The 26,482-nt window shown below is 36.3% G+C and overlaps 1 protein-coding gene across 4 annotated transcripts in view; it reads left to right on the top strand.

The window, feature by feature from the left end:
* Positions 1-26,482, top strand: part of LOC114651704 (C-terminal binding protein 1) — a 396,852-nt gene that overhangs the window by 251,195 nt on the left and 119,175 nt on the right. The window contains exon 1 of one of the 4 annotated variants that reach the window (XM_051928630.1): positions 24,036-24,269. The exons of 2 other annotated variants lie outside the window; for them this stretch is intronic. In XM_051928630.1, the coding sequence (XP_051784590.1) occupies positions 24,230-24,269 (40 nt within the window). In that variant the 5' untranslated portion in view covers positions 24,036-24,229. Of the gene's footprint in view, positions 1-24,035; positions 24,270-26,482 lie in introns of those variants that run through there. One more of the 4 variants, XM_028801587.2, reaches the window with a different exon arrangement.

Here is a 26,482-nt window from a genome sequence, read left to right as displayed (position 1 = left end):
TAAAACTGGAGTCTGTTGGTTCCCATTGTGACATATTTTTTTATGATTCATTGTTTCACTTTGAAAAGGTTGTTAAACATCTATGTGCTTCATTCTGCACAAACGACTCAGTCTTTAATATGAGTCTCTGATTGAGGAAGATATGTAATTGTAGCTCTCTCTGTATATTAGCCTTGCACTCTAAATCCTGGGTAGAACTGCCTGTGATTCTTTGTTCAGCCTTGAGGAGATGGTGTAAAATTCTCCTGCTTATTAACCTGTCTTCCACTTCAGGTATCATACCTCTAGTCTAGTCTAGTGGATGAGAGGCACCATTTACATACTTAGAAACATTTTAATAAACGTAGAATAATTATATTTTTAAGTAAAAAATGTATATAGTGTTACACATGTACATACTTTATAGTTTGATTTTTCATCAGGCACACTTGTTTAGAATTATGTAACTGCTTTAGTCAAAAAACAGTGCTTGAGTCAATATAATGGTAGAGGGATTTGGTGTTCATCATTAGGTGTTCATTATGCAAAAAGTCAGACAATACTAATTTAATTCAAAAAGCTTGCACTTTAATATGCCAGTGCAACTTTCTGTTAGTACATTCTCACGTTTTCGTAATGACTTCACACTTTTTCTAATGACAAATTTCTTAATTTACAGGACCTTGAAAGGTTAGTTCAGTCATTTGTTTCAAAGAGAGTGAGATTATTATAATGGTTTATTGTTAGGTTTTTAACATTAATCAGTTTTGACTCTGAATTAAGTACATATTGGCAAGAATGATAATTACCTAGGAAGTACTAACGTATAATTCCAGATACAGTACTAAATCATTTATCTGGCTTCCAGTTATGACAAGTAAATAAGTCCAGTATGAGGCATAGTCTTCAGGTTTAGTTCTAATATTAGAGAGACCCCATTGACCACAAAATTTAAATTAAGGCTGAAGGTTAATTATTTTAGGAGAGCTGCTACTGAAGTCTTTTATATTGCTTTTTAATAATTGTATCAGTTAAGTTCATTATAGTTATTACATTCTATTTAGTTAGTTTATGTAGCTTGGACTGAATGTGTCACCACTTTCATAGTATTTTGTTGTAATTCATTCAGTTTATCTGCAGCATAATTCATTACTCATTGCAGAAGGTGGCACATCTAGAGCAGTTATAATTAGAGACTAAAACTTTTGAATCTTTTTGAAATAAATAAGTAAAGTATAATATGCGTGAATTTCTCCTAGTAATATAAATCTAGTGGGCCAATTTTCCTTTAATCCATAGGCATTGCAGGCTCCAATCCTAAAACAAATTAATGTATTAAATTGCAGAGTAAAACTGAGTTGTCTACAGTGTTTATATGTTTACTTGTGTTCAGTGCTCCTGTTCTTCTTCTGCCCGTTTTTTTTTTTTTCAGTTTTGTTCCAAAATAATTTTCCCCTTCCATAAAGTGCAAAATACAATCACATCTTGGAATCATTGTGAAAACTTGGAAAGTCTTATGTTTAATCACACACATTGTGATTCACTTAAAGTGACAGTTTCAGCAACTGAGGATTAGCATGTTTCAAAAACATGTTTTTGAATAAGTTTCTATTAAATTGTGCAGTTCAAAAAAGAGCCCAAACAGAATATTAATATGATATTCACTTCAAGTAGGATTAAATGCTTAGATAATAAATTAACAGTGTACCACTAGTGATGCTTTTCTCTATGCCCTGCAAGGGCCCAGTTTAATGTGATTCACTTTATTCTATGTTAAAAAATTGTATGTACACCTCTTTTGTAGGTATACCTTTTTTGGATATGTATTATGTCTGTGATGACGAAACTGGCTTATGCTCAAATGAGCAGTTGAAAACTAAAGGTATCCTTAAAAGGACAGTTGAAATATCATCAGGAGATGAAGAACTGAGTCTGGAGAATTATTAAGAGACCAAGATCAGAACTGTGAAGAGATATAAACCCAAACTATACAAAATGAGAGGCAAATACTGAAGTGAAAACAAAGCTAAGGTCTGGAGCCAAAGAATTAAAAAATGAGAACAGTAATGGGGAGCCAAAAGAGTAGTAATTTATCCAAATACCAGGATACAGGAGTGCTGTTACACCATGTTTTATAGCTGCTGTTTTTCCAAATAAGAAAACTAGAAGAGTAACTGAAAGAGAGAGACCAGGAGATGGACTGAGCAAAAGGCAGTCAAAGTTCATACACAGATTATTACCACATCTCTCCAAAAATCTAACTAAACACAATACACAAAGATAAAAATCATAACTGAAGAAGAACACAAAGAGTCAAATGTATTTTCATTGTAAACCTTACTGACTATGAACGTTTTGTTGTTTTAAGTCAGACAACAAGGAGGTGTTTAATGCTGACCTTTATATAACCCTGGCCATGACATCATGTCCTATGACTCCTGGTTGTCAAGTGGCAGAAGTAGGAATACAACTGAAAACAATCCTACCAAAATACCATCCATTAAACCTAATTTTGTAGGAGAAACACTGACATACAGTATATAAGCCCAATGCAGTGCGACTGGCTAGCATAGCTGCCTCACAGATCAAGTGAACCTGATTTGAATCTCATGGCATGTTGCTTTCTGTGAGTTTTCACATCTTTCCAGTGTCTGAGTGCATTTTGGGACTGATTTTCCTCCCAGATCTGAATGAAACATATGCGTGTGTTGGGTTAATTGTCATTTCCGTTTAATTGTTATTTCTAAACTGGCTGGAATATTTTGATTTTCAGAGTTTAGCACCGCCCTACTTCTAAAATGTTCAACTTATTTTTTATTTCTTTTATTTATTTTTAAATATTGCATTAAAACACCTGCTTTGTGATTAACACACACAGGTGTAAATGGTATCAAGTTAGCTACTTTACTGTTGGGTACCTTGCCATTTGCACCTCATTGTTAATTGCCAGATGGCTAAGAAAAAGAAAGGAAATAGTATCAACAAGCTGAAATGAAACCAAAAAGACCTGTATGACTACTTTGATGGCAATAAGCATCTTTTTGAATACCTTACAGATAGAAAAAACAAGTTTTTTTTTAGACAGCAGGCAAAGACCTGATTTTAGGCATCTAATTAAATGACTGACATATTCATTAACACCAAGAATTGCATTTTAATTAAAAACTGGCCCCCATGACCAGGATTGGGACCCACTGAGTTAGATTGTGAGGATGAGCTGATAGAGGACTAAAACAGAATCTGTGCTCCAGCATGAAACATATTAGTGTTATGGTATCATTCAGCCTTTTAATGCCTTTCGCAGATCATATCATCACAAGAAACAAGTGTATGTAATTAGCTGTAAAAGGGAAAAAATCATTAGTTTGTTTCAATAATAGTTAGTTTCATTAAGTGAAGTATAACATTTTTATTTACTTTATACGATGATAGTGTTTTGTCTGTTTTTAAGATGATGCTTTCCAAAGTGTTCATTACTGATATCTACATTGTATTTATCAGTGAACTCTTTAGTAAGCTTAGAAATAAATAGGAAACCAATTGTTCAGGATGTTGTGTTATGGTGATTCCAAATAGTGGTTACCACTAAGGCGGAGCCCACCGTTGTGTGCTGGCTTTAAAGCAACAAGTTGACTCTGAGGTAAATGGTAAATGGCGCAAGTTAAATCAAAGGAAATCAACAGGAAATGTTATGATCAAGTCTATTTATGTGTTACCACCTTGCAAATGATTAAGCCTTATGAACCACATGGTAAAATTTTGGGCTTTGAAATAAGCTCATTGTACACAACCTTTTTTTTATTATTTAATTGCTAAATGTGCACAAAACCTCATCTGTAGAAGGTATTTCTCAGTTCAGCTAAAAGCTGCCTGGAAACAAAATGCATAGTTTTCTAAAAATAGTAAATACCTGTATAAAAACGCTGTGTTGAGAATACTAGGCAGGTATGGACACTGGAGTATTTTTCTATTATGAAGGCATAGTTATTTTTGATTAGAATGAAAATGTTATACTTTTTTATGAACATAGCTAAATATGTGTCCATGAGCCTATGCATAATTGATCTCAGTGATATTACGGACATGCCCAAGAAGTATAAATGTTGTCAAGCTAAGTATGATTTATTTTCTAAAGGGAAAAAATAACATTCTCTTACTGAAGACAAAGTGAACAGATTGAGTATTTCAGTTCTATATCCCCAGTGACAACATAAACAAAAAAGATAATGAAAGAAGTTATTGAATGTTCTGTATTGTTTTTTATTTCTTTTTTTCATTGTGCTTTGGTCAGTCATCCCATTTTTGGAAAGGGAAATATTTTTAATGCAGTTCTGCTAGCAGTTCTTCAGTGTTTAATTATTTGTGAGGCTATTAGGTTGTACAGTCTCTACTCAGAATAGTTCACCCTGGGGTATCTGGCAAAATATTTTTCCATTTAATTGAGCGATATTTGCACTGTTCCAGTAATTTTACCTTCAGAAAAAATCTATTTACATATATATGTATGTATGTATGTGTAAATATATATTGTGACGTGTGAGTCACTGTCTTGCACCCCAAAACACGAGGCAGAGTCTCAGTACTTTAGCAAAACCTACTTTATTTAACTTGAAACAGGAACTGCACAGTTGTTTATTGTACCACTCTCCTATACACAGACACAGCAAATGGGCAAGGTTGGGGCCAGGTCAGTAGCCAAGTTATACTGTTCCCTGCATTTATAGTGTTCTTTGCATCACCCATCGGCAACAGGTGCTTATAGTGCGATCTCGATTGGCTCGTAGTTGTTTTCGTGTCACTATGCTTCAGCAATTCAAACCTGTGGTTGCTTCGGCAACAGACAAGCAGCCCTCCACAAACGCAGCAATTGCACCTCAGCATGTCATCCCGTAAATATTTTTATATACCAGCCAGCCACCCAACCCGACACATATAGCATATACAGTATGCATATACAGTGGAACCTCGGGTCGTGAACGTCTCAGACCACGTACAAATCGGGTTACGACCAAAAAGTTCCCCAAACTTTTGCATCTGTTCATGACCACACACTCAGGTGACAAACAGGCCAGTTTCCCTTCCGGTTCGTACGTGCCGATGATTTCCGCAGGTGTTCAGTCTCTCCCTGTGTATTCCCTGTGTAGCGAGAGAGAGCGAACAAGAGAGCAAGCGAGACGGCTGGCCGCGTAAGGCTGAGAAGGCAGTTAAAGAATGCACCTGGCTTGTTTTTAAAGAGACTGCTTTCAGCATTGTTTTAACCTCGTTGTATTTAATGAAGACTTTTTTCTATTGGATTTTAACCTCCACTTCATTTCTGTTTTTATGGGATCATTTATTTATTGAAGCATTCTGAAAGCATTGCACTTTATTTAATTTGGACTTTGTTTTTGATTGTTATTTTGTTGATTTTAATAAAAGCACTTGGCACTTTTTGCACCATCCGATTGCTCCATTGTAGTGCCTCACTGTTGTGCTCATCGGTAACATTACCGACGGCGACGGGTTTAAGGGCTCCCGGAAGCGAGATCGGAGCATGCAGCGAACTCGCATTGTCACAGACTTTACCTCAAAACTGTAATCTCCTCTCTACCCAGTTCCTCCTCACTTCCTTCATGCCAGAACTCAACTCATGCAAGGTTAGTTTATGGTTAGTTTTTGTATTACGGATTTTTCAAATGTTCATTTTTCAGTTCGTAGCGTGCATTGTTGCAATGTTACTTTTCTTGGTTGTTTATTAAGTTACGGATTTTTCAAATGTTCATTTTTTTCCCTGTGCTTAAAACTCATTAAAAAAAAGTGTTTACAGCGATCGGTTCGTAGCGTGCATTATTGCAATGTTACTTTTCTTGGTTGTTTCTTAAATTACAGATTTTTCAAATGTTCATTTCTTTCCCTGTGCTTAAAACTCATTGAAAAAAGTGTTTACAGCGATCGGTTCGTAGCGTGCATTGTTGCAATGTTACTTTTCTTGGTTGTTTATTAAATTATGGATTTTTCAAATGTTCATTTTTTTCCCTGTGCATAAAACTCATTAAAAAAAGTGTTTACAGCAAGCGGTTCGTAAGGCTATAGCGTGAATTCTTGCAATGTTACTTTTCTCTGTTCAAGGTTTTCTCAGTGTTATTCAATGTTTTTACATTTAGTTTACTATTACGCTGTGCATTCTATGGTATAGTTAACTATTTTTGTGCTTAAAAATGTTTCAAAAATTATATTTACATACAGTTCGTACGGTCTGGAACGGATTAATTGTATTTACATACAATCCTATGGGGGAAATTAGTTCGAGTCACTACCAAATTGGGATACGACCAGAATTTTGGAACAAATTACGGTTACGACCAGAGTTTTGGAACGAATTACGGTCGTGACCCAAGGTTCCACTGTACAGTCATATGAAAAAGTTTGGGAACCCCTCTTAATTCTTTGGATTTTTATTTATCATTGGCTGAGCTTTCAAAGTAGCAACTTCCTTTTAATATATGACATGCCTTATGGAAACAGTAGTATTTCAGCAGTGACATTAAGTTTATTGGATTAACAGAAAATATGCAATATGCATCATAACAAAATTAGACAGGTGCATAAATTTGGGCCCCCTAACAGAGATATTACATCAATACTTAGTTGAGCCAACTTTTGCAAATATAACAGCTTCTGGACACCTCCTATAGCCTTTGATGAGTGTCTGGATTCTGGATGGAGGTATTTTTGACCATTCTTCCATACAAAATCTCTCCAGTTCAGTTAAATTTGATGGCTGCTGAGCATGGACAGCCTGCTTCAAATCATCCCATAGATTATCTATGATATTCAAGTCAGGGGATTGTGACAGCCATTCCAGAACATTGTACATCTCCCTCTGCATGAATTCCTTTGTAGATTTAGAACTGTGTTTTGGTTCATTGTCTTGTTGGAATATCTAACCCCTGCGTAACTTCAACTTTGTGACTGATGCTTGAAAATTATCCTGAAGAATTTGTTGATATTGGGTTGAATTCATCTGACCCTCGACTTTAACAAGGGCCCCAGTCCCTGAACTAGCCACACAGCCCCACAGCATGATGGAACCTCCACCAAATTTGACAGTAGGTAGCAGGTGTTTTTCTTGGAATGCGGTGTTCTTCTTCCGCTATGCAAAGTGCTTTTTATTATGACCAAATAACTCCATTTTTGTCTCATCAGTCCAAAGCACTTTCTTCCAAAATGAATCTGGCTTGTCTAAATGAGCATTTCCATACAACAAGCAATTCTGTTTGTGGCGTGAATGCAGAAAGGGCTTCTTTCTCATCACCCTGCCATAAAGATGATATTTGAGCAAATTGCGCTGAATTGTAGAACGATATACAGATACACCATCTGCAGCAAGATGTTCTTGCAGGTCCTTGGAGGTGATCTGTGGGTTGTCTGTAACCATTCTCACAATCCTGCGCATATGCTGCTCCTGTATTTTTCTAGGCCTGTTAGACCTGGGTTTAAGAGCAACTCTGCCTGTGGCCTTCCATTTCCTGATTACATTCCTTACAGTTGAAACTGACAGTTTAAATCTCTGAGAGAGCTTTTTGTAGCCTTCCCCTAAATCATGATACAGAACAATCTTTGTTTTTAGATCTTTTGAGAGTTGCTTTAAAGAATCCCATGCTGTCACTCTTCAGAGGAGAGTCAAAGGGAAGCACAACTTGCAATTGACCACCTTAAATACATTATCTCATGATTAGACACACCTGTCTATAAAGTTCAAGGCTTAACGAGCTAATCCAACCAGTATTGAGCAGTTACATGCATTCAAATCAGCAAAATTACAAGGGGACCCAAATTTTTGCACAGCCAGTTTTTCACATTTGATTTAATTTCATACAACTAAATACTGCTTCACTACAGTATTCAGATGTTCCTAGGACATGAAAGACATACCACTGTTATCTTTTTTGTTGAAAGTAGAGTAAATTATTATGCAGGCTGAGAGGGTTACCAAACTTTTTCATATGACTGTATATAACATATAAAAGCACATGTGAATGTATTTCTCTTCACTTGTGGGCAACGCCTTCCTCATTCCCATAAGTACAACACAGTCTTAAACACAAGCCCAATACACTTGAACACAGTGACTGAAACTCACTAATTAATAAAAAATTGTTAAGGACAAACAAATCCACAGACCATGTATTTTAAGCAAATCATTCAATTTAGTTATGCCCTTACAAGGTTTTTGTTTTATAGTGTGTGCTACTAATAACCATGGTGATCTTTTTGCCACATTTGTTTCAAATTGTGGAAGATGATATGTAAGAAATCCATTGTTAGCTAGTGGTGTTTGCTGTCTGCAGAGGGTGGCCTGTCAGCAGTTTTTAACAAGTAATCTTTTTCTGCTGATAAAGGTAGTGCTGACAACAGTGCTGTTGCAGAAAAATGAATCTGCATTCTCAAAACCTATCATGCTACCACTTGGAGGATGAAGCTTAGTCCTGATTTATGTTAGGGACTCTTTTAACACACTATTTTTCTTTTTTGGTGGACATTTAAATCCATCCTTTTTTTTAGCCTGTTTTTTTTTTTCTTTTTCATTACAGAGTTGGGGCAAGTTATAACCTATTGTAATAGTACTAGGTGCAAAATGTGAGTCAGTCATGGACAAGAAATTAGTCCGTCACACAGCACAAGCTTAAACACCCACAAGCACTTACGGAACCAGTGAACCTAATATGCAAATCTCTCAGGTTCTGGAACAAATCTGAGTAATTTGAGAAAGCCTATGAGATGAACATCTAAAATCATACAGATAAATGACCTGCCTTGTACTGAAGGTGCGAGGCAGTAGCATTAACCACTGCATAATTAGCATTGTGTATTGTAATAAACACAATAGTGTGATATTGGTAATAATTATCTTTCCTGTTTAACTTTTTTTCTTAACTACTATTCTAATTTTTTCAGAACTTTTTATTAAGTTTATGAACTTCAGGGCTGAGGTTTCACCCATTGCACAGCTGCACTCTCCTCCTAATTTGGGATCCTGAGGTGGTTCATCATGTGGTGGGTGCAGCAACACGCTGTATCGGTGCATACTCCCCCTCTCTACAAATTTCCCTTACATTTAGTGTTGTCTACGGACTCAAAAATGTATTTTTGTAGCACAGTTGTATCATGTTAAAGTTTTCTAAGTGTCAAAAAATTTGAATAAATAAATTAATCTGTCTGTGGGTAATGCTGCAGATTTGTTATATTCCCACTGCTACTATTTGGTTGGTAGCCACAGTAATTTCAATATTCCAAAAAAGTAACAGATACAGTGCCCTCCATAATGTTTGGGACAAAGACACATTTATCCTTGATTTACCCCTCTGCTCAACAGTTTAAAATTACAAATCAAATGATTCTGACCTGATTAAAGCGCACATTGCAGAATTTAATTTAAGGGTATTTACATACATTTTGGTCACACCATATAGAAATTACAATACTTTTTATACATGGTCCTCCCCATTTCATAGTATGATGGTGAATTGCCTCTGGCTTTCCTGAATTTCACCTATGTTGCTCCATGAATTCCAATAAAAAGTGAATAGAATCGGCATTGGTCTGGAGCATGATAAAACTGCATGTCAATTTTGTGTGCAGTATATTTTGCATGGTTTTATTATTCTACTGTGGTTGTAAGTGGAAATACTAAAATATAATATCACAGGTACAAACTAAATCCTTTGATGCTGACATGGTTGACTTTCAGGTCCAGTGCCATTTACTATTATATTTTGGACAAGATCAAGACATATCACATGTCATATACAACAGAAAACTAAGAATCATACTTTGAATTTAGAATAAAGCCCGTCCGGCTAAATATCATTATTGTATAATTAAGAATATTGTATTTACACAGAATCACAAGATTATATGCCTTGTTTTCTTCAAAATAAAAATATGTAACATAATATGTTAGTATCACAAGCAATAGAATGGTTAAATATTATCAAATGATTTACATTGTGCCATTAAATGGATTTAGCTACGAAAAGGCAGCTGTAGTGGAGGGGACTAAGGCCTAAGAGGCCTTTCAAGTTTGAGATATTCTCCTTTGGAAGGTTCTGTAAACATATCTCCTTACTGTGAGGCAGCAGTGCTACCACTGCACCACCAGCATGGATAGTCACCTTTAGAAACATTTCACTCTTTGGTCACTAATCAACAATAAAAGAAATAAGACTTAATAAAAAAGATTTCAAAAACACAAGAAGAAGAAACAATAAAATACAAGAAAGACCAACCAACAAAAAGCACTAGTGCATAACTAAGGGGCTGCTTAAATAACTCTTGTCCCTCACCCCAACCTCCTGGTTTCCGCTTCTGAATTTATGCATCCCACTATCCCACCTCTCCATCACCGAACAACTGCAATTTCAGCTTCATATGTTATTTTAACATTCAGCTTTTGTTTGTTTTCTATCATTTTGCAATGCGTAATGTGAGTGGTAATGGCACTATCTACTGTTAGTTAAGATAGACTTGAAGTAAACATATTTCTAAAAAAGTTAATTTCTCCAGTATGCTTTTGTAATTTACAGAATCTGATATATGTGACTTTATATATTTTAATTACTAAAATTCAGTATTTAAATATTATGTGGAGGTAGTAGCAGGAAATATGATGTTGGATAATCTGCTGACTGTCGTGAGCAAAGTTGCACTATGAATCAGATCAATGTACCTTCAGTACAAGGCTAACTGAACCACAAGTGTTCCTGGGAGTGGTGTAAGGAGTCTGTTTTACCAGGTATAATCGTACATTACAACATATCCTCTGTCTAGACTATTTTTTCTGCCATCTTAATATACTAATTTAAACATGTTATGAACATATTTGTTTTTGTCATTTATTTTACTGTTGAAAGTTTAGTGTGTTTTTGTGTTTTATCTGACCTGTTTTAATATGTGTAAACTACTTAAACACTGCATATTTCCCTTGGAATAAATAAATTATGTATATGTGACTGTCTTGTCAATCTCTCTGTCTAGCTAGCTACCTATATTATCATAGGCTCAAATTCTGCAAATTTAGAATTAAAATTTAACTTAACATACACCCTGTTAGGAGAAGAACCATAGTAATCAAGGTATAGAGAAGCTGGAGAACTTCACAACAACTGTACCACCCTTTCAAAGACAGTATTGCAAAAAAAAAAGGATAAATGCATGTACCATGTTTTTTTATGATTTATTGTCTATTTTTTTACATACAGTCATATGAAAAAGTTTGAGAACCCCTCTCAGCCTGCATAATAATTTAGTTTCAACAAAAAAGATAACAGTGGTATGTCTTTCATTTCCTAGGAACATCTGAGTACTGGGGTGTTTTCCAAACAAAGATTTTTAGTGAAGCAGTATTTAGTTGTATGAAATTAAATCAAATGTGAAAAACTGGCTGTGCAAAAATTCGGGTCCCCTTGTAATTTTGCTGATTTGAATGCATGTAACTGCTCAACACTGATTACTTGCAACACCAAATTGGTTGGATTAGCTCGTTAAGCCTTTAACTTCATAGACAGGTGTGTCCAATCATGAGAAAAGGTATTTAAGGTGGTCAATTGCAAGTTATGCTTCCCTTTGACTCTCCTCTGAAGAGTGACAGTATTGGATCCTCAAAGCAATTCTCAAAAGATCTGAAAACAAAGATTGTTCAGTATCATAGTTTAGGGGAAGGCTACAAAAAGCTATCTCAAAAGTTTAAACTGTCAGTTTCAACTGTAAGGAATGTAATCTGGAAATGGAAGGCCACAGGCACAGTTGCTGTTAAACCCAGGTCTGGCAGGCCAAGAAAAATACAGGAGTGGCATATGCGCAGGATTGTGAGAATGGTTACAGACAACCCACAGATCACCTCCAAAGACCTGCAAGAACATCTTGCTGCAGATGGTGCATCTGTACATCATTCTACAATTCAGCGCAATTTGCACAAAGAACATCTGTATTGCAGGGTGATGAGAAAGAAGCCCTTTCTGCACTCAGATGAATTTTAACCCAATATCAACAAATTCTTCAGGATAATGTTCAAGCATCAGTTGCAAAGTTGAATTTACTCAGAGGATGAATATTCCAACAAAACAATGACCCAAAACACAGTTCGAAATCTACAAAGGCATTCATGCAGAGGGAGAAGTACAATGTTCTGGAATGGCCGTCAAAGTCCCCTGACTTGAATATCATCAAAAATATATGGGATGATTTGAATAAGGCTGTCCATGCTCGGCAGCCATCAAATTTAAATGAACTAGAGAAATTTTGTATAGAAGAATGGTCAAAAATACCTCCATCCAGAATCCAGACACTCCTCAAAGGCTATAGGAGGCGTCTAGAGGCTGTTATATTTGCAAAAGGAGGCTCAGCTAAGTATTGATGTAATATCTCTGTTAAATTGCCCAAATTTATGCCCCTGTCTAATTTTGTTATGATGCATATTTTCTGTTAATCCAATAAACTTATTGTCACTGCTGAAATACTACTGCTTCCATAAGGCAGGTCATATATTAAAAGGAAGTTGCTACTTTGAAAGCTCAGCCAATGATAAACTTTTTCATATGACTGTATCTTTAAATTTATTCACCAAAATGAATCTTCCTACTGTTCTTAGCTGAATAACTATACACTTTGTGTTTGTGTAGTGATACACTGAAGTAAAAATAAGAAGCTAATGCAGATTTAGTATGCATTATGTGTTGAAATGTTTACAAGCACAAGCCTCCCTTAAACTGAAGCTGGCTCCAGAATCTTCATTTGAAACTTGCTCATTTGATATTTTCCTTAAGTTGAAGAGCATTGCCAGTTTCCTTTTCAGGACCTTTTAATTCCTTTATTTCTAATGCAAATTAAGTTTGTTGCAAATTAATGTTTTGCTTGATTTGTAATTGTTGTGACCTTTCTATCCATGCATGATTTGTTAATATTCATCGTGTTAACTGAACCGTATCAAGGTTTTTGATTCAAGGGGGTTCTGGTAGGGCTGGAGCATGTGTTTTAATTGTTTTGCTTTTGAGATTTTCCAGATAATGTGGCATTAGTGTAAGGGCTTTGTTGTTTGCATAAACAAAAGACTATGCTGAAGTGCAACAAAATAAGAAAAATGTCTTTTTGGCTCATGTTTATAGGGGTTGCCTCACTGAAGAATCAAACATGAATTTTTTTTTCCCTGCACATTCCTTTGAGGCATGCAAGACCATGACGTTGTGGCTGTTCATTTTTTTCAAGCTTGTGTGGTAAATTGCCAAGGTTGTTTTTATGGGCTAATTGTAAAAGTGATAGAGTCCTGTTGACTGAAACTGAAAGTGCAGGTCTGGTCAGTAGATTACTCTGTTTGGCTAGGTTGAAAAGTCCACCATAGGGTACATAATTGGCTTCAAAATGTTTTATAGGTTGTGGTGTGGTACACTTGCAGTCTTATTATATAGTGAATGCAGGGACACAAAAGTGGTAAATGTTAAACTGCTGTTTAATTTAAGAAAGGGTGAAGTTTCAGTATACAGTAGCTTTGTGCTTTTTAGTAAAATTCCAGAATGAGCTGCCTAGTAATATAAAACCAAATCACTAGCCTAAAGAATTATGGAGCAAGTTAAAATGATGTTTTGTGGAGGTTTACTGCCAGCAAATTGTATAACAGCCCTTTTGTGTGAACCCTCAACACTCCCCAAAATATAAGCAATAAGTATTATTGTTATTCTAATCCAGCAATCAATAAATTAAAAATACTTTCTGTATATAGGTGTGGCTTTAGACAATACCAGACTGTATTGTAAAGCTTTTAATGCTAACATTATGAATGGGTGAAGTAAAAGTGAGTCCCATCTATAAACAGCTGCTTAGCATTATAAGAAACAATGGAAGTGAATATACACAGACACTCTTATTATACAACTGATTAAGAGCAGCCAAATTTCACTCGTGTCAGGGAAATGCTTTCAGTATTTAAGTTTATTGAAGTGTGTGAATTGTTGTGGTAAATGTGTTACTGAGTTTTATGCAAAACATACTGATGAAATCATTACTTATGAAGCATCAGAGTAATTTCACTTCCCATCCTGATACTGACCTCTACGCAATCCAACCAAACGCACTTCTGAAAGATGATGTACATATTGTTTGTGTCAGATGCACTAAATTACTATTTGATAAATAATTCTACACATGTACAAATATCCAAATAAACGACTGTTTTGCTGCTCATTTTGCAAAATTCAGTTTGTCTTTATCTTTAATAGTATCTTGTACATATGTATACTGTACACCAATCAGCCACAACATTAAAACCACTGACAGGCAAAGTGAATAACATTGATTATCTTGTTACAATTGCACCTATCTACGGGTAGGATATATTAGGCAGCAAGTGTACTTTAAGTCCCTGTAGGTGAACAGTTGGAAACATGAAAATAGGCAAGTGTAAGGATTTGAGCAACTTTGACAAGGGCCAGATTGTAATGGCTAGATGATTGGGTCAGAGCATCTCCAAAACAGCACAGTATTTGTGGGGCGTTTCCAGTATGCAGTGGTTAGCAACATCCAAAAGTTTTCAATCAAAGGATACCAGTGACTCTGTAACATTGTTCTGGTTGCCCAGGGCGCATTTATGTGCACAGGAAGTGAAGGGTAGCCTATTTGGTCTGATCCCGTAGAAGAGCTACTATAGCACAAATTATTGGAAAACGTAATGCTGTTCATGAGAGAGAGAGAGAGAGAGATATGTCAATACATAGTGCAATGCAGCTTGCTGCATAGCCACAGCCCAGTCAGAGTGACCATTCTGACTCCTGTCCATTGCCAAAAGTGCCTACAATGGGCACTTGACTGTGGCCTAATCTAATGAATCACGTTTTCTTTCAGATCATGTGGATAGCTGGGTGCATGTGCATCATTTACTTGGGGAAGAGATGGCAGCAGGATGCACTGTGGGAAGAAGACAAGGCAGCAGATGCAGTGTAATGTTTTGGGCAATGTTCTTTTGGAATACTATGGACCCTGGCATTCATTTGGATGAAACTTTGACATGCACCACACTATCTACTGTACATGGCAACTGTATTCCCTGGTGGCAGTGGCCTCCTTCAGCAGCATAATGTTCCCTGCCACACTGCAAAGATTGTTCAGGAATGGTTTGAGGAACAAAGAGTTCAAGGTGTTGACCTAGCCTCCATATTCCTCAATTCTCAATCGGATCAAGCATCTGTGGGATATGCTGGAAAAAAGTTTGATCCATGGAGGCCCAACCTCGCAACTTACAGAACATAAAGGATCTGCTGCTAAAGTCTTGGTGCCAGATACCATAGGACACCTTCAGAGGTCTTGTGGTGTTAATGCATCAACAGGTCAGAGCTGTTTTGGTAGCACAAGATAGACCTACACAATATTAAGCAGGCAATTTTAATGTTGTAGCTGATAGGGCTATGCTTGTTTATATATGTATAAACAACATGAAAAAATATAAAAGACACCTCAGCATGTATAAACAAAACTAAAATTAAATTTTAAAAGAAAATTCTTACCAATAGTGTGAGGCCTATGTTGGCCGCAGCTGACATCCTCTGAACCCTGGGCAATCAATAGTCGTGGAACCAGTTCAGTGAGGACTCAAACCAGCAAAGGTTTGTGTAACAAGTGCTCAGTGCTATTATTAAAAGAAACAAATGTGTGGTGCAATTCATCTTCAAATAAATAAATAATCAATTCAAATAGGGTGCACGTGGAGATTAAAAGTTTAATAAATTAATAATCCCAAAAAGCAATTAAAATCCATAGTTTAAAACACAGTCAGGATCTGTCTCCTGTAAAACCAATCATGAGTTTCAGTGCCTCAGCTGCCTTTGCAGCACACCTTTTGAGGTCTTCTCAGCTGCAGAGGATGCCCTCTGGCAAGCATGGTCCACCCTATTACTGGCCTGTATCTTCACTGTTATCCCTCAGCATCCATGAAAACCCTTTGAGCCCTGCTCGCTTTTCCACAGCCGACCCTCTGCATCCACTGAACTGTTGGAGTGCCTAGTCACCCTAGAACGCTATGCACACCTGCAAGTATAATTTAAATATAACACAAAATACCCTACAACATAAAAAGCCATGTCATGTATACATAGATTTTTTTTATTATCTTCTGAAAGTATTTTAATATTAATACATAAATAGAAAAGCAGGAGTATGTTAAACAAGGCAGAACAAAAATAACAAAATGCCAAACTGCCCTTTCTACCGTATAGACAAATAATTGATCATTTTTTGAATAAACAATGAAAGTCTAATTGTGGGTCTGTCATTAGCAATGACATGTCCATTTTAAGGTCCAGTTTTAAGATCAATAGGGATAACTTCACATAGATGGCACTGCCATCAATTGCTAATTAAGATCACCTTACAAAGAAAGAGACAATGACAAGCACTAAAAACTCATTATTCCAAATTTGGGAGTTCTATTGTTAAATACTGTGTAGTTGAGTTTATTCCTGAAAAAATTTTATATGTTGTAAGAGAGACCTAGACATGACTGGGGTTGTAAACTGTTTATAATTATTCAGGAAGTGATTCAGGCCTTAAGATATTATGGCAAAGAGAGACCACTGGCATTGTCAACAGCCGTGCCAGTGGAATTGTGATGTTAAGGGGAGTTAGGCCCCATAATCATGTAGGATACCATAGGGAGAATAGTATGTTTCCCTGGTATGCTATAGGGCATCATGGAAACTCATATATATGGTTAACTTACAAGCCATAATAATGCTGGTAACATGAGGGATGCCTGTTCTTTTAATGGAAATATGGTGTCCAGGTGTCAGATTTATAAAAATTGCATGTGCACAAAAAGATGGCCAAAATGTGTGCATACCACTTTCTAGACAGATGTCAGGATTTATAAAAGAAAACTTGATGGGAGAATGTGCATATATTTACGGCAAGTCTGACCCATTCGTAAGCAACATTTCGGAGAAAGAGGGAAATGAAAACACCATTGATAAGTAAGGTGATGCAGCCAAACAAGCTACATGATGACTCATACTCTTAATGATGCATATCACCGAGCTGTTATCATAATGTGTATTGCTGTGATATACATTTTAAACCTCAAAAGTGATGAAAGTGAAGTACTGTATACACTCTGTGTTACATGCCTTTTAAAAGTACCAGTGCTGCACTGAAGAATTTACTTGGGTTTTCCTAAGTTTATGTTGGCTACCTGTTGTCACTTCTCTGGATTAAAAATCAATGCAATCATTTTCTGTCAATAATTGCATTAAGCAAAAACACAGGTATGATTCACTCCATTGGTACAGAAAGCTATGATTAACGCACCCTGTTCATAGTCCAATGGTTTAACACAACATGGCTTGTTTGGCACTAATTGAAGAATATGCAAATGGTCATATAGAAAGGGAATGAGTTTTTAGGCCCTGGCAAGAGTTTTTTTGCTTATAATGATGACTAGTTTATGAGCCAGATTAGGCATCCAAGAGCCATTCCCTGTGAGATATATGCCAAGTTAGATCCGGCATTAGAAATACAGACTGCCCAAAATTGGGCTATATCTGTTAATATACATGTTTTAACAATGGTTGGCTTTCTGACAACCATCTCTGCTGAAATTCATAAGCTGACTCATGAGGAAATACTTTCAGTTTCTGTGTGGTGTGGGTATACAGGCCAAACCAACATAAAAAAAGACAATTTGCTACAATGTCCAGTTTTCCTAGTGTAATCGGGGCAATTGACTGCACTCGTAATGCAAAAAGGGAAAAATGAAGCTGCTTTTGTTAACCGTATGCAGTTACATTTCATTAACATACAAGTCATCTGCAATGCCAAGGTGAGACTAATAAAAGTCATGGCTTGGTGGCCAGGATCAACCCATGATTCATTTATTTTGAGGCAAAATTCTAGAGGGAACAGCAGTAGTGCAATCTCTGGAGATTTCTGCAGTAGTCCTGAAAGCAATTTGTAGAGTATACCCAGAAGTACTACTATTGGCAATTTGAAGATAGAGTTGAGATATGAACCGAAACAAGGGTTCTGCTGCTTGGAGAAGGAAATTCAAGGAGGAAGCCTAACAATGTTATTTTAAAATAAACTTTTTTATTTTAATTTAAGGACATGAAATTTTCACTTATCCACGTTTCCTTCTAACTAAGGCAGTTAACTAACAGCATTTATTTGAGTTTGTACAGCATAAGAATAAAAACATAGTGTCCTAGCTTTGAGCTTCAAGGAACATCATATCTCAACCCAGACAGAAGGGAGGAGGTACTGTTATGAGATATAAGCATATTGATTGGATAAGTACAAGGTAAACTACGAATTGTATCTGACATTCCAAATAAACTTCTGTGTCACAGAATAGTCAAAATCTGTCCTTAAATCAAAAACAACTCTGATATCAGTGTTCCTGCAACAGATGGTAGGAGAGTATCAGTAACATTTAATATCACTTCTGTGCCAGATTGAAATGTTTAATAAAGGTTGCATTTTTAAGATAAGTTTCAAATTGATAATTACAATTTTCTCTAAATCTTTAGAAAGAACTGGTAATTTTGACATCAGTCTATAATTCATAAGAAGACAAAGTTTTTTTTTTATGCAAAGGTCTAAAAGTTGATGGCTATTCTCAGGTATATAGAGATTTGCTGTTCAATAAAAATGTTAGTTATATTCAGTGTAGTTGACCCAAGTATGACAAACAAGTCTTTCATCAAAATAGTATTTGAAAAGAGACTAAAGGATAGGATGTAGGCTTCCTTCTAGAAATCAGTAATAACATTTTCTACCCTGTCATTAATTTAAATTGACTAAAGTGGGAAGTACAAAGAGTCATGGGTTATAATCCAGTGGTACTAGAAATTGACAGCTCAGCCGTAGTCTTATATTTTCAGATTTATTATTAAAGAAATTCATAAACTCAGTGATACTAGTACTAGGTCAAATCATGCCAGAAAACTGAAATGTTTGTCTGTTGTTTTATTAATGTATTAAATGTTATAATTTAGAGTAGCTTAATGGAGAGCTTTCTTATACAATGTACTACTTTCCATTCATATAAAACAGTATATGTGAAGTGTTGTTATTCTTTTATGCCCTAGTCTTTAACATTCTTATTTTTTTAGTTTTTTAATCATTAAACCTTTGTGTCATCGAAAGCCTGTTTCACAAATGCTGTAGTTATCAGTAAAACTATCACCATTGTAAAAATTTACATAGCAAAGTAAATTGGGAGTGTGAAATTGTAATTTAAAATGGTAAAATAATTAAAATGTGCATCGTCTTTCTATCAGAGGATTTTGAGTCAGTTGATTTTTATAATTTTAATTAACAGAAGCACTTGACATGGCCTTCAAAAAATTAAATAAAGGTATGATAGTGATTGTTTTTCATAATATTACTTGAAACCAACCTGTCTGACAGGGAAGTGATTATGTAATCTGTGTTTGTTTTTTCATAGATCAGATAAAAGTGAAAGCCTTCTGAAATAATACATCATGAAGAAGCAAACTTGGAAACAAATCTTTTGTTTACTGATTTTGTTCGTGTGTGCGTGGGCTCAATGTTTAAGGAAACAGACAAACAAATCGTGCCAGACAAATTTGCATACCCAAGATCACATTGTGGCATACAAATTTGCATACCCATTATACACATCTGCATAAGTAGTTTACCTCCACTTTAATAAATAATAAATAAATTGTTTACTTCTCATTTAGTGACTTTGCTGTGTTTTGCACATGATTTATGTTTAAACAAATAGGCAAACAGACTGTGCCAGCTCAATTTGCATACCCATGGCCCCCTGCAAGACAGACCATGAAACTGAAAGTGGCACACAAATTTGAATATCCATGATACACTTCAAAGTACCTCTGCATTTTTAGGATTGGGCTGGTGTAAAGTACTGTCCATGTCACAATGCCTAATATGACCTTTATGTGGATATGTTATGAAACCCTGCCAATTAGAGCTGAGCTAGAATCTGAATAGCAAGAATGCCCAAGGCTCTAAAGAAATTTTGTTTTAGATAGGCTACTGTTCTTCAGAAAATTAACTACTATGTAACTGTAAGAATATTTTTAATATTTTTAAACCATAGAGATTGGCTTCAAAAAGACACTATAATGCTGAATATTGTGTATATTATATATATATATATATATATATATATATATATATATATATATATATATATATATATATATATAAAATATATACACACTATTACTAATCTATAGTGCTGGGAGGATGTTTTGACAGCTTGTGCACAGAATAATAATACAGCAGTAAACCACAAATCACCCAAATACCATATGAGGCAAGGCTGCAGAATCTCAGAAATGTGCTGATGCTGTTTTCATTTGCTCAGTCCTAAAATCCACTGCATATGTTGTGCTCATGGTTAAGTCATTTTCAAACCTACCAACAAAGTAAAAACAGATAGTGATTTAATAAAGTTATATCTGCTTATTCAGTACTAATACATTTTTCAGTTATGCAGTTTAGGAAACAAAGGAGGCCAAAGTAAGCATAACTTCCCTTGGCCAAGTGTGACTTTAGATATCATAAAATCATCAATATCAGGATGTTAAATTGTGATGTATCAGACTAGTCTTTAAAAAAATAAACGTTTATTTACTGGACCTGCTCAGTCCAGTCTTAGCATTATCACAATGGGCCAATTCAGAATGGTCATTTAACCTAAACAGTATGTCTTTGGAAAGTGTATGAGGGACACACATCAGAATACATGAAAGACAACATGCCAACTGTGCTTGTGACCACAGTTGGCCTTTGCTGGTCTTACCTTAGAGTTCCTCTTAAGACATTGTTACTGAAGTTCTCACCAAATGAACTAAAAGCCATCTCCTCATTCAGAGTCATTGAGGTGTTCTGGCTGCTCAAACTGCATTATTAATTTATTATTATAACAAGGACCAAGTTGCTCCTTTAAGAGGTCTGGCAGCAGGCGGACTGCTCCAGGGGCTTTACCTTTTAAGATAACTAAAGGAGTTGGAGGAATGCCAAGAACTAATAAAAGGAGAGGGGACCATGTAAGCAAAGAAAGGCTGACCCTGGCAGCAGCAGTGATTCTGGGGCTTAGCTGGGAAGTGAACTCAGGATGAGGGCTAAAGCCACCTCGATCCTACAGGCTCAGTGAGTTTAAAGCTGAGGGAAAGATGGGACAGAGTACACAAAACATATATATTGACAGACTGGGGGATGGAAGGGCGTGATTAATGCTGCTCTGGCAAGCAAGTGGCTAAGCCCACCCTCCTCAGAGATGGTGTCAACAGCCTATATAGTTAGAACCAGAGAAGTTAGATTTTTTTGTTTATTTATTTAATATTTTGATTCCTCTCATTATTCACCCATCTATGGTGTTAATTACATTAGAATTATATATTTTGGTTTCCATGGCCGTGTTCTGTATAAAACGGGTGCTGCAATAATGATCTGTTTTTATACCATTTGAAAGATAAGTATTTGATGTAATTATCCATATCTAAAGTCTACAGAAGCACCTACATTCAGCATATTTTTGTGTTACCACATTTTTGGCTACTGCCTCTGTGAAGAGTTTACAGAGATTTGCACCATGCCTAGTTCAAATCACACTGGTCTGAGATTTCAATTGGTGAACTTAAACTCATGTAATCTGGCCAGACAAGAGGTACAGGTGGTTTTGCAGTGTGATAGTGATTACTCCCTAACTTTGACAAAGTTTGTTCCATTTGTGAAAGACCATCTCTTTGAGCCATAGGAGAGAAAGTGTGTCTGAAGGATGCCACTTAGGATTTGACTATGAAGATCAAAACTGGGAGTGATATACACTATCCTGCAAATCTTGCCTGACATGTTTAAAGGTCATCTGTCTCTCCACCCTGAAAACAGTCATCCTTCCCTGTATGGAGTAACTGCGTATTTTAAAGAGATTCAGCCATAACGACGTCCAAGGTTTCAAAATGTTGTAATTTTTAAAATACTAATAGAATTCAACTTTTGTTTCAAAAATGAAGTCTGTGATATTGAGATTGCATATGGTTCAACAGGAGCTGCAAAATAAGAAGAAATCGGTTAATTTTGCCATGCTAGTGAACTTGTAAAACCTATTAACACCAGAATCCTGAACAACACTGATGGCCAAATCTCAACTGTTCTTTTCGTTAGAAGCTGCAACATCAAAGTATTGTTAAGAATATATTGATTACATCAAATATAAGTGAGGGACATTTGCATTATTCCCTACAGCAAATATATGCTGGGCTAATTGCTCTTTTTATTTTTTTATATCCTCATGTTTTTTTTATATTTTCCTTTTATGTCATACGCAACCACTGTTTCTACAACCTTTATTGATATTGGCATATATTCTTTAATTTTACAGGTCAAAATTTTCATTAGCCATTAAACATAGTCATTAGCACAAACTGCTAAATGCAGTAGATTATGCTTCATCTCCGCTGATGTGCACCTGTTTACTCCAGTATCCATAAAAAATATTATTGCACTAAACAAAACTAATTAAAATAATGAAAACAGGGAGGAGAGTAATAATGCTTTGAGTTCAGACTTATCATTTACATGACAAAGTTGAAAGTAATTAATGACCCTGATGCCTCCCTCGTCTCATTGAATTGTTAATAGGGCACGGATTTCATACATGATGCAAACAACAAAAATCCTCAAGTCTGATATGTATTTGTATATAGGTCCAGGTTTGCTGGATGCCTAACTGTATAGTGATATTAGGTAATAAAACTGTTTAAGATTTTGCAAGTAAGGTGCTTAAAAGGCCAAAGGTGAATATATCAGTCAGCATTGGGAAACAAAGCTTACAGTATGGTATGGCCAAGATTAAAAAGTGGCCAGAGTTTTGCATACGTGCAATAAAGGGATGGTAGTCTTATGTAGAAATATGAAAGAGGAAGTTTGATTGGCACAGATGAGATCTATGCATGCTGTGTTGACCTCAGCATTATACATCATGGGAGCAAGTGAGTAAGAAATGAATTTTACAATGTTCTAGAAACAATGCAGCATGTGCTAATAGTATGTCACATCCATTCAGTACAGTGAGCAAATATGATTAGTCGTGTAAAGGGAAGCATTGCATGGGTGCTCAAAGTAAGATATTCTGGAATTAAAGAAATTGGCAAAGAGAACATGTGGGCTATATTGTTTTTTTTTTTATTTACAGTATTTATTAAAAGAGGAATGAATGGTAAAATCTGATGTTTGTAATTACACCGGGGTGAGGATAACCTTTGTATGGGTGTGAATTCCCATAATCACAGAGAAAAGCTGTACAGTTTCATAATTAGTCCCCAAGACCTTCAAGTAACAGGAACCAGGCCTAGCTTGACGCCCCATACTTCTAAAAGTGGAATAAGTAGTTGCATTGTGGTTTTTACCATGCTCAGCAGTTTTAATTTGTATAGATAAATGTATAATTCTACTATGTGTGTCAAAGTATTTTAATTTTTGTTGAATCATAAGAAATAAATCTGTAGCCAAATAAAATTCAGATTTCACAATGACATTTAGTAGAAAATGGACAAAAGGCCTGACATTGATAAAATTAGCTGAAATAGTGAAGCATGTGTCCTATGAAATGCATACAAATCATTGTGGTCTGCTGTGGGCATGGACAACTACAGCACTGAAACAGTTTAAATTTTACAGTTTGTATGGTATCCGAAAGACATATAGCCTACAACTAGAAATTGTTTAATGCTTTCTTTTGTTATATGCATGTATGCTGTAATGCCGAATAAATGTTGCCAAACGGATGTGCATTCTATATTTAGAATATAATAAGTGAAGTATATCAGGATTGTGAATTTGATATGATTTATGCAGATATGCTTTCATCTACTGTTTAAAAGCTCTCGCTTGTGGGTAATCTTTGTTTTTCCTTCTCCCTCCCCTTCCTTTCTCTCTCACTCTCATTTTTGACCAAAAGCTTTTTTTGCTAGCAAACAAAAGATCAATTTTGTGTGGCCCAAGCTCCACCCCGGCTCGCTCGCGCTCTCTCTCTCTCTCTGCCTGTTACAGTTACACAGTTTGTGTGTGTGCGGCTTGTCTTGGGAGAGGGAGGGACAGAATGTATGTGTGTTCGTGCGCGTTACTTAAGGGAGAAAAAAATTGAAGTTGCCGCCATATGCCAAGGATTTTTTTTTTCATGACTTGGTGAACTGCACAGTTTTCCAGGGGGGCTGACAAAACGGAATAGGGCACCTAGATGGGGAGCTCTCATCTGCTGAACAAAGGCCTGCCATTAGGTAAGCCTTTTCACTTTTCCTTTCTGTTTGATGTTGTAATCGGGTCCCTTGCTTCTGCTGCTGCTGCTGTTGTATGAGGAGGGCAAGTAGAAAGTTATTTGTATTTTTGTTACAGTGTCCCAGTTGTGGCCTCCCTCCCCGCCCCGCATAGAACAGGCGATATTCTTAACGATCGCGGGGGGCTGTGTATGATTCGTGAGGCGCGATGATACTCGCACACGAGACTTGCCTGTCTCCGAGCCCGTATGATCCTTGGGAACTTGACGGTTCGCCGCCTCTGGGTTCGTATCACTCTGCGTAAAGGCTGAATGTGGATTCGGAATATTCATATCTTATCGCGAGTCCTATCTCTGTGGACAGTGTTTAGAGGACAAAATCCGCGTACGTTCTGTGCTTGAGCATCGGATTCGGCGACAGAAAAGTCCTCGTTTCATTTGGATGACAAAAACCAGAGCGAGAAAACAAAGCAGATACGCGTCGGCTGCTGTCTACCGCTTCTCCCAAACAATGCACACACACAAGTGCCGGAGCGGCCCGTGGCGCTCGCGGTTGTCAGTTAGACTGGACTAGTAATGCGCGCTTGTATTTTTGACATGCCTCTCTTTTTTGTTTTAATCTGTTTAAAAATGCTGGACACAGTAAGCGACATCCCTGCTCAATTATGTGGTAAACAGGACGCATTTATACATTACGTTTTCTCTCTTTCATTTTACACGGTAATTTTACACGTCACCAGAGGTGAATGCGCAATTACTTCTGGTAATTCCCCTCCTCCCTTTCGCCCCGACCCCTCCCCGTGAAAGACTTACAAACCATCGATGCCTCTGAGTTTGTTTTTGGTAAGCAAGTTTCATCTGACAATTGACGTGCTTATTCGTCGCCTTTTGAAGCAGGCAAAAGGCCTCCATAGGAGCTTGCGTGTGATTTGCCGTGCCGCAATCGATCTTCAAGTAAACATCTGTACGCAACTTTGTTTTAATTACATTCTGTACCTGGGTTGAAGATTTACCAACGATTTCAAGCTAAGCAATGTGTGCACATCAAATGTGAGTGGATATGGGTTGTGTGCATTATTCCCGAAAAAGTAGTTCCACCGATACGGTAGCAACAACATAACTACATAGAAGACACTTACGATTAAAGATTTAAATAAATATCTTACTATTAAAATGGGTTGTGTCTATTCAAAGGACATTTTGTAAAGTCGAAAGTCGGCTTGTAAAAGAAGAAAAACTCCGATGGGGCTTCTCGCAGCGCTGTTGTACAATTATTAGCCTTGAGATAAAAGTGTTCTACAGACTGACAGCTGTGCCAGGACACATTGTTCACGGTAGCCAGCAGCTTACCCAACATCCATTTCTTTATTGCTAGTGTGTGTATAGTATGTATTATTCTGGCCTACTCCAGTTCAGAGTCATGAGGACCCAGAGGTTATCCAGCAGGACTCACGGCAGGAACAAACACTGGACAGGATGTCAACCGATTACTGGGAGTCATCATAAACACATAGATTTTCTGGTGACTCAAGATTAACGTGCAAGTGTCTGGGATGTCATGAGGAAAGACGCACACTGACATGGAGAATCTGCACTTATTACATTGGCAATGTCATGGCTCCCTGTTTGTGCATTCCTCTCTCAATCTGAACTATTTATATTCATGTGTGGTTTTATTTTTTGGTATCTGGTACCATTAGACTTCAAGTTTAGTATTGGAGTATTTACAAATAACACACACAAATACTTTGTGTACTATATATGTTCATGCAGTACCTTTAAAGCTGATGCCAATTGGGGAAAAAATACATTCAGAACCACAGTAAAATTCAGAAATAGACAAAAAAATAAGTGAAAGAGCTTTTTTTATGTATGCTACTGCTTAAAAATATATGTAGTATAATGATCATCATAAAATATTTCACTTTTGGGCACCTTTATGAGCATTAAACAAATTGAAAGCTTACTTATACCATATTTGCTTTAGGCATCCTTCAGCATCTTTAACCAAACTGTTTAAATTTCACTTTGATGCAACCTTTTTTAATATATATAAATATATAGGCTATCACTAATAATATTTAGTTTTTGTTTTGAAGAATTTGTGTTGTTATCTTTTACCTTGCTTCTTGTTGTGAACTAAAAAAATGTTAAGATGATACTCTTCAAAACTCAGAAGCAAATGTGCTCTTGGAAAATTTTCACTTAAAATAGTTT

Source organism: Erpetoichthys calabaricus, chromosome 5, assembly GCF_900747795.2.
Source record: "Erpetoichthys calabaricus chromosome 5, fErpCal1.3, whole genome shotgun sequence".
NCBI classification, from domain to species: Eukaryota; Metazoa; Chordata; class Cladistia; order Polypteriformes; family Polypteridae; genus Erpetoichthys; species Erpetoichthys calabaricus.
The sequence above is the reverse complement of the archived record's forward strand: the minus strand, read 5'-3'. Positions and strand labels throughout refer to the sequence as shown.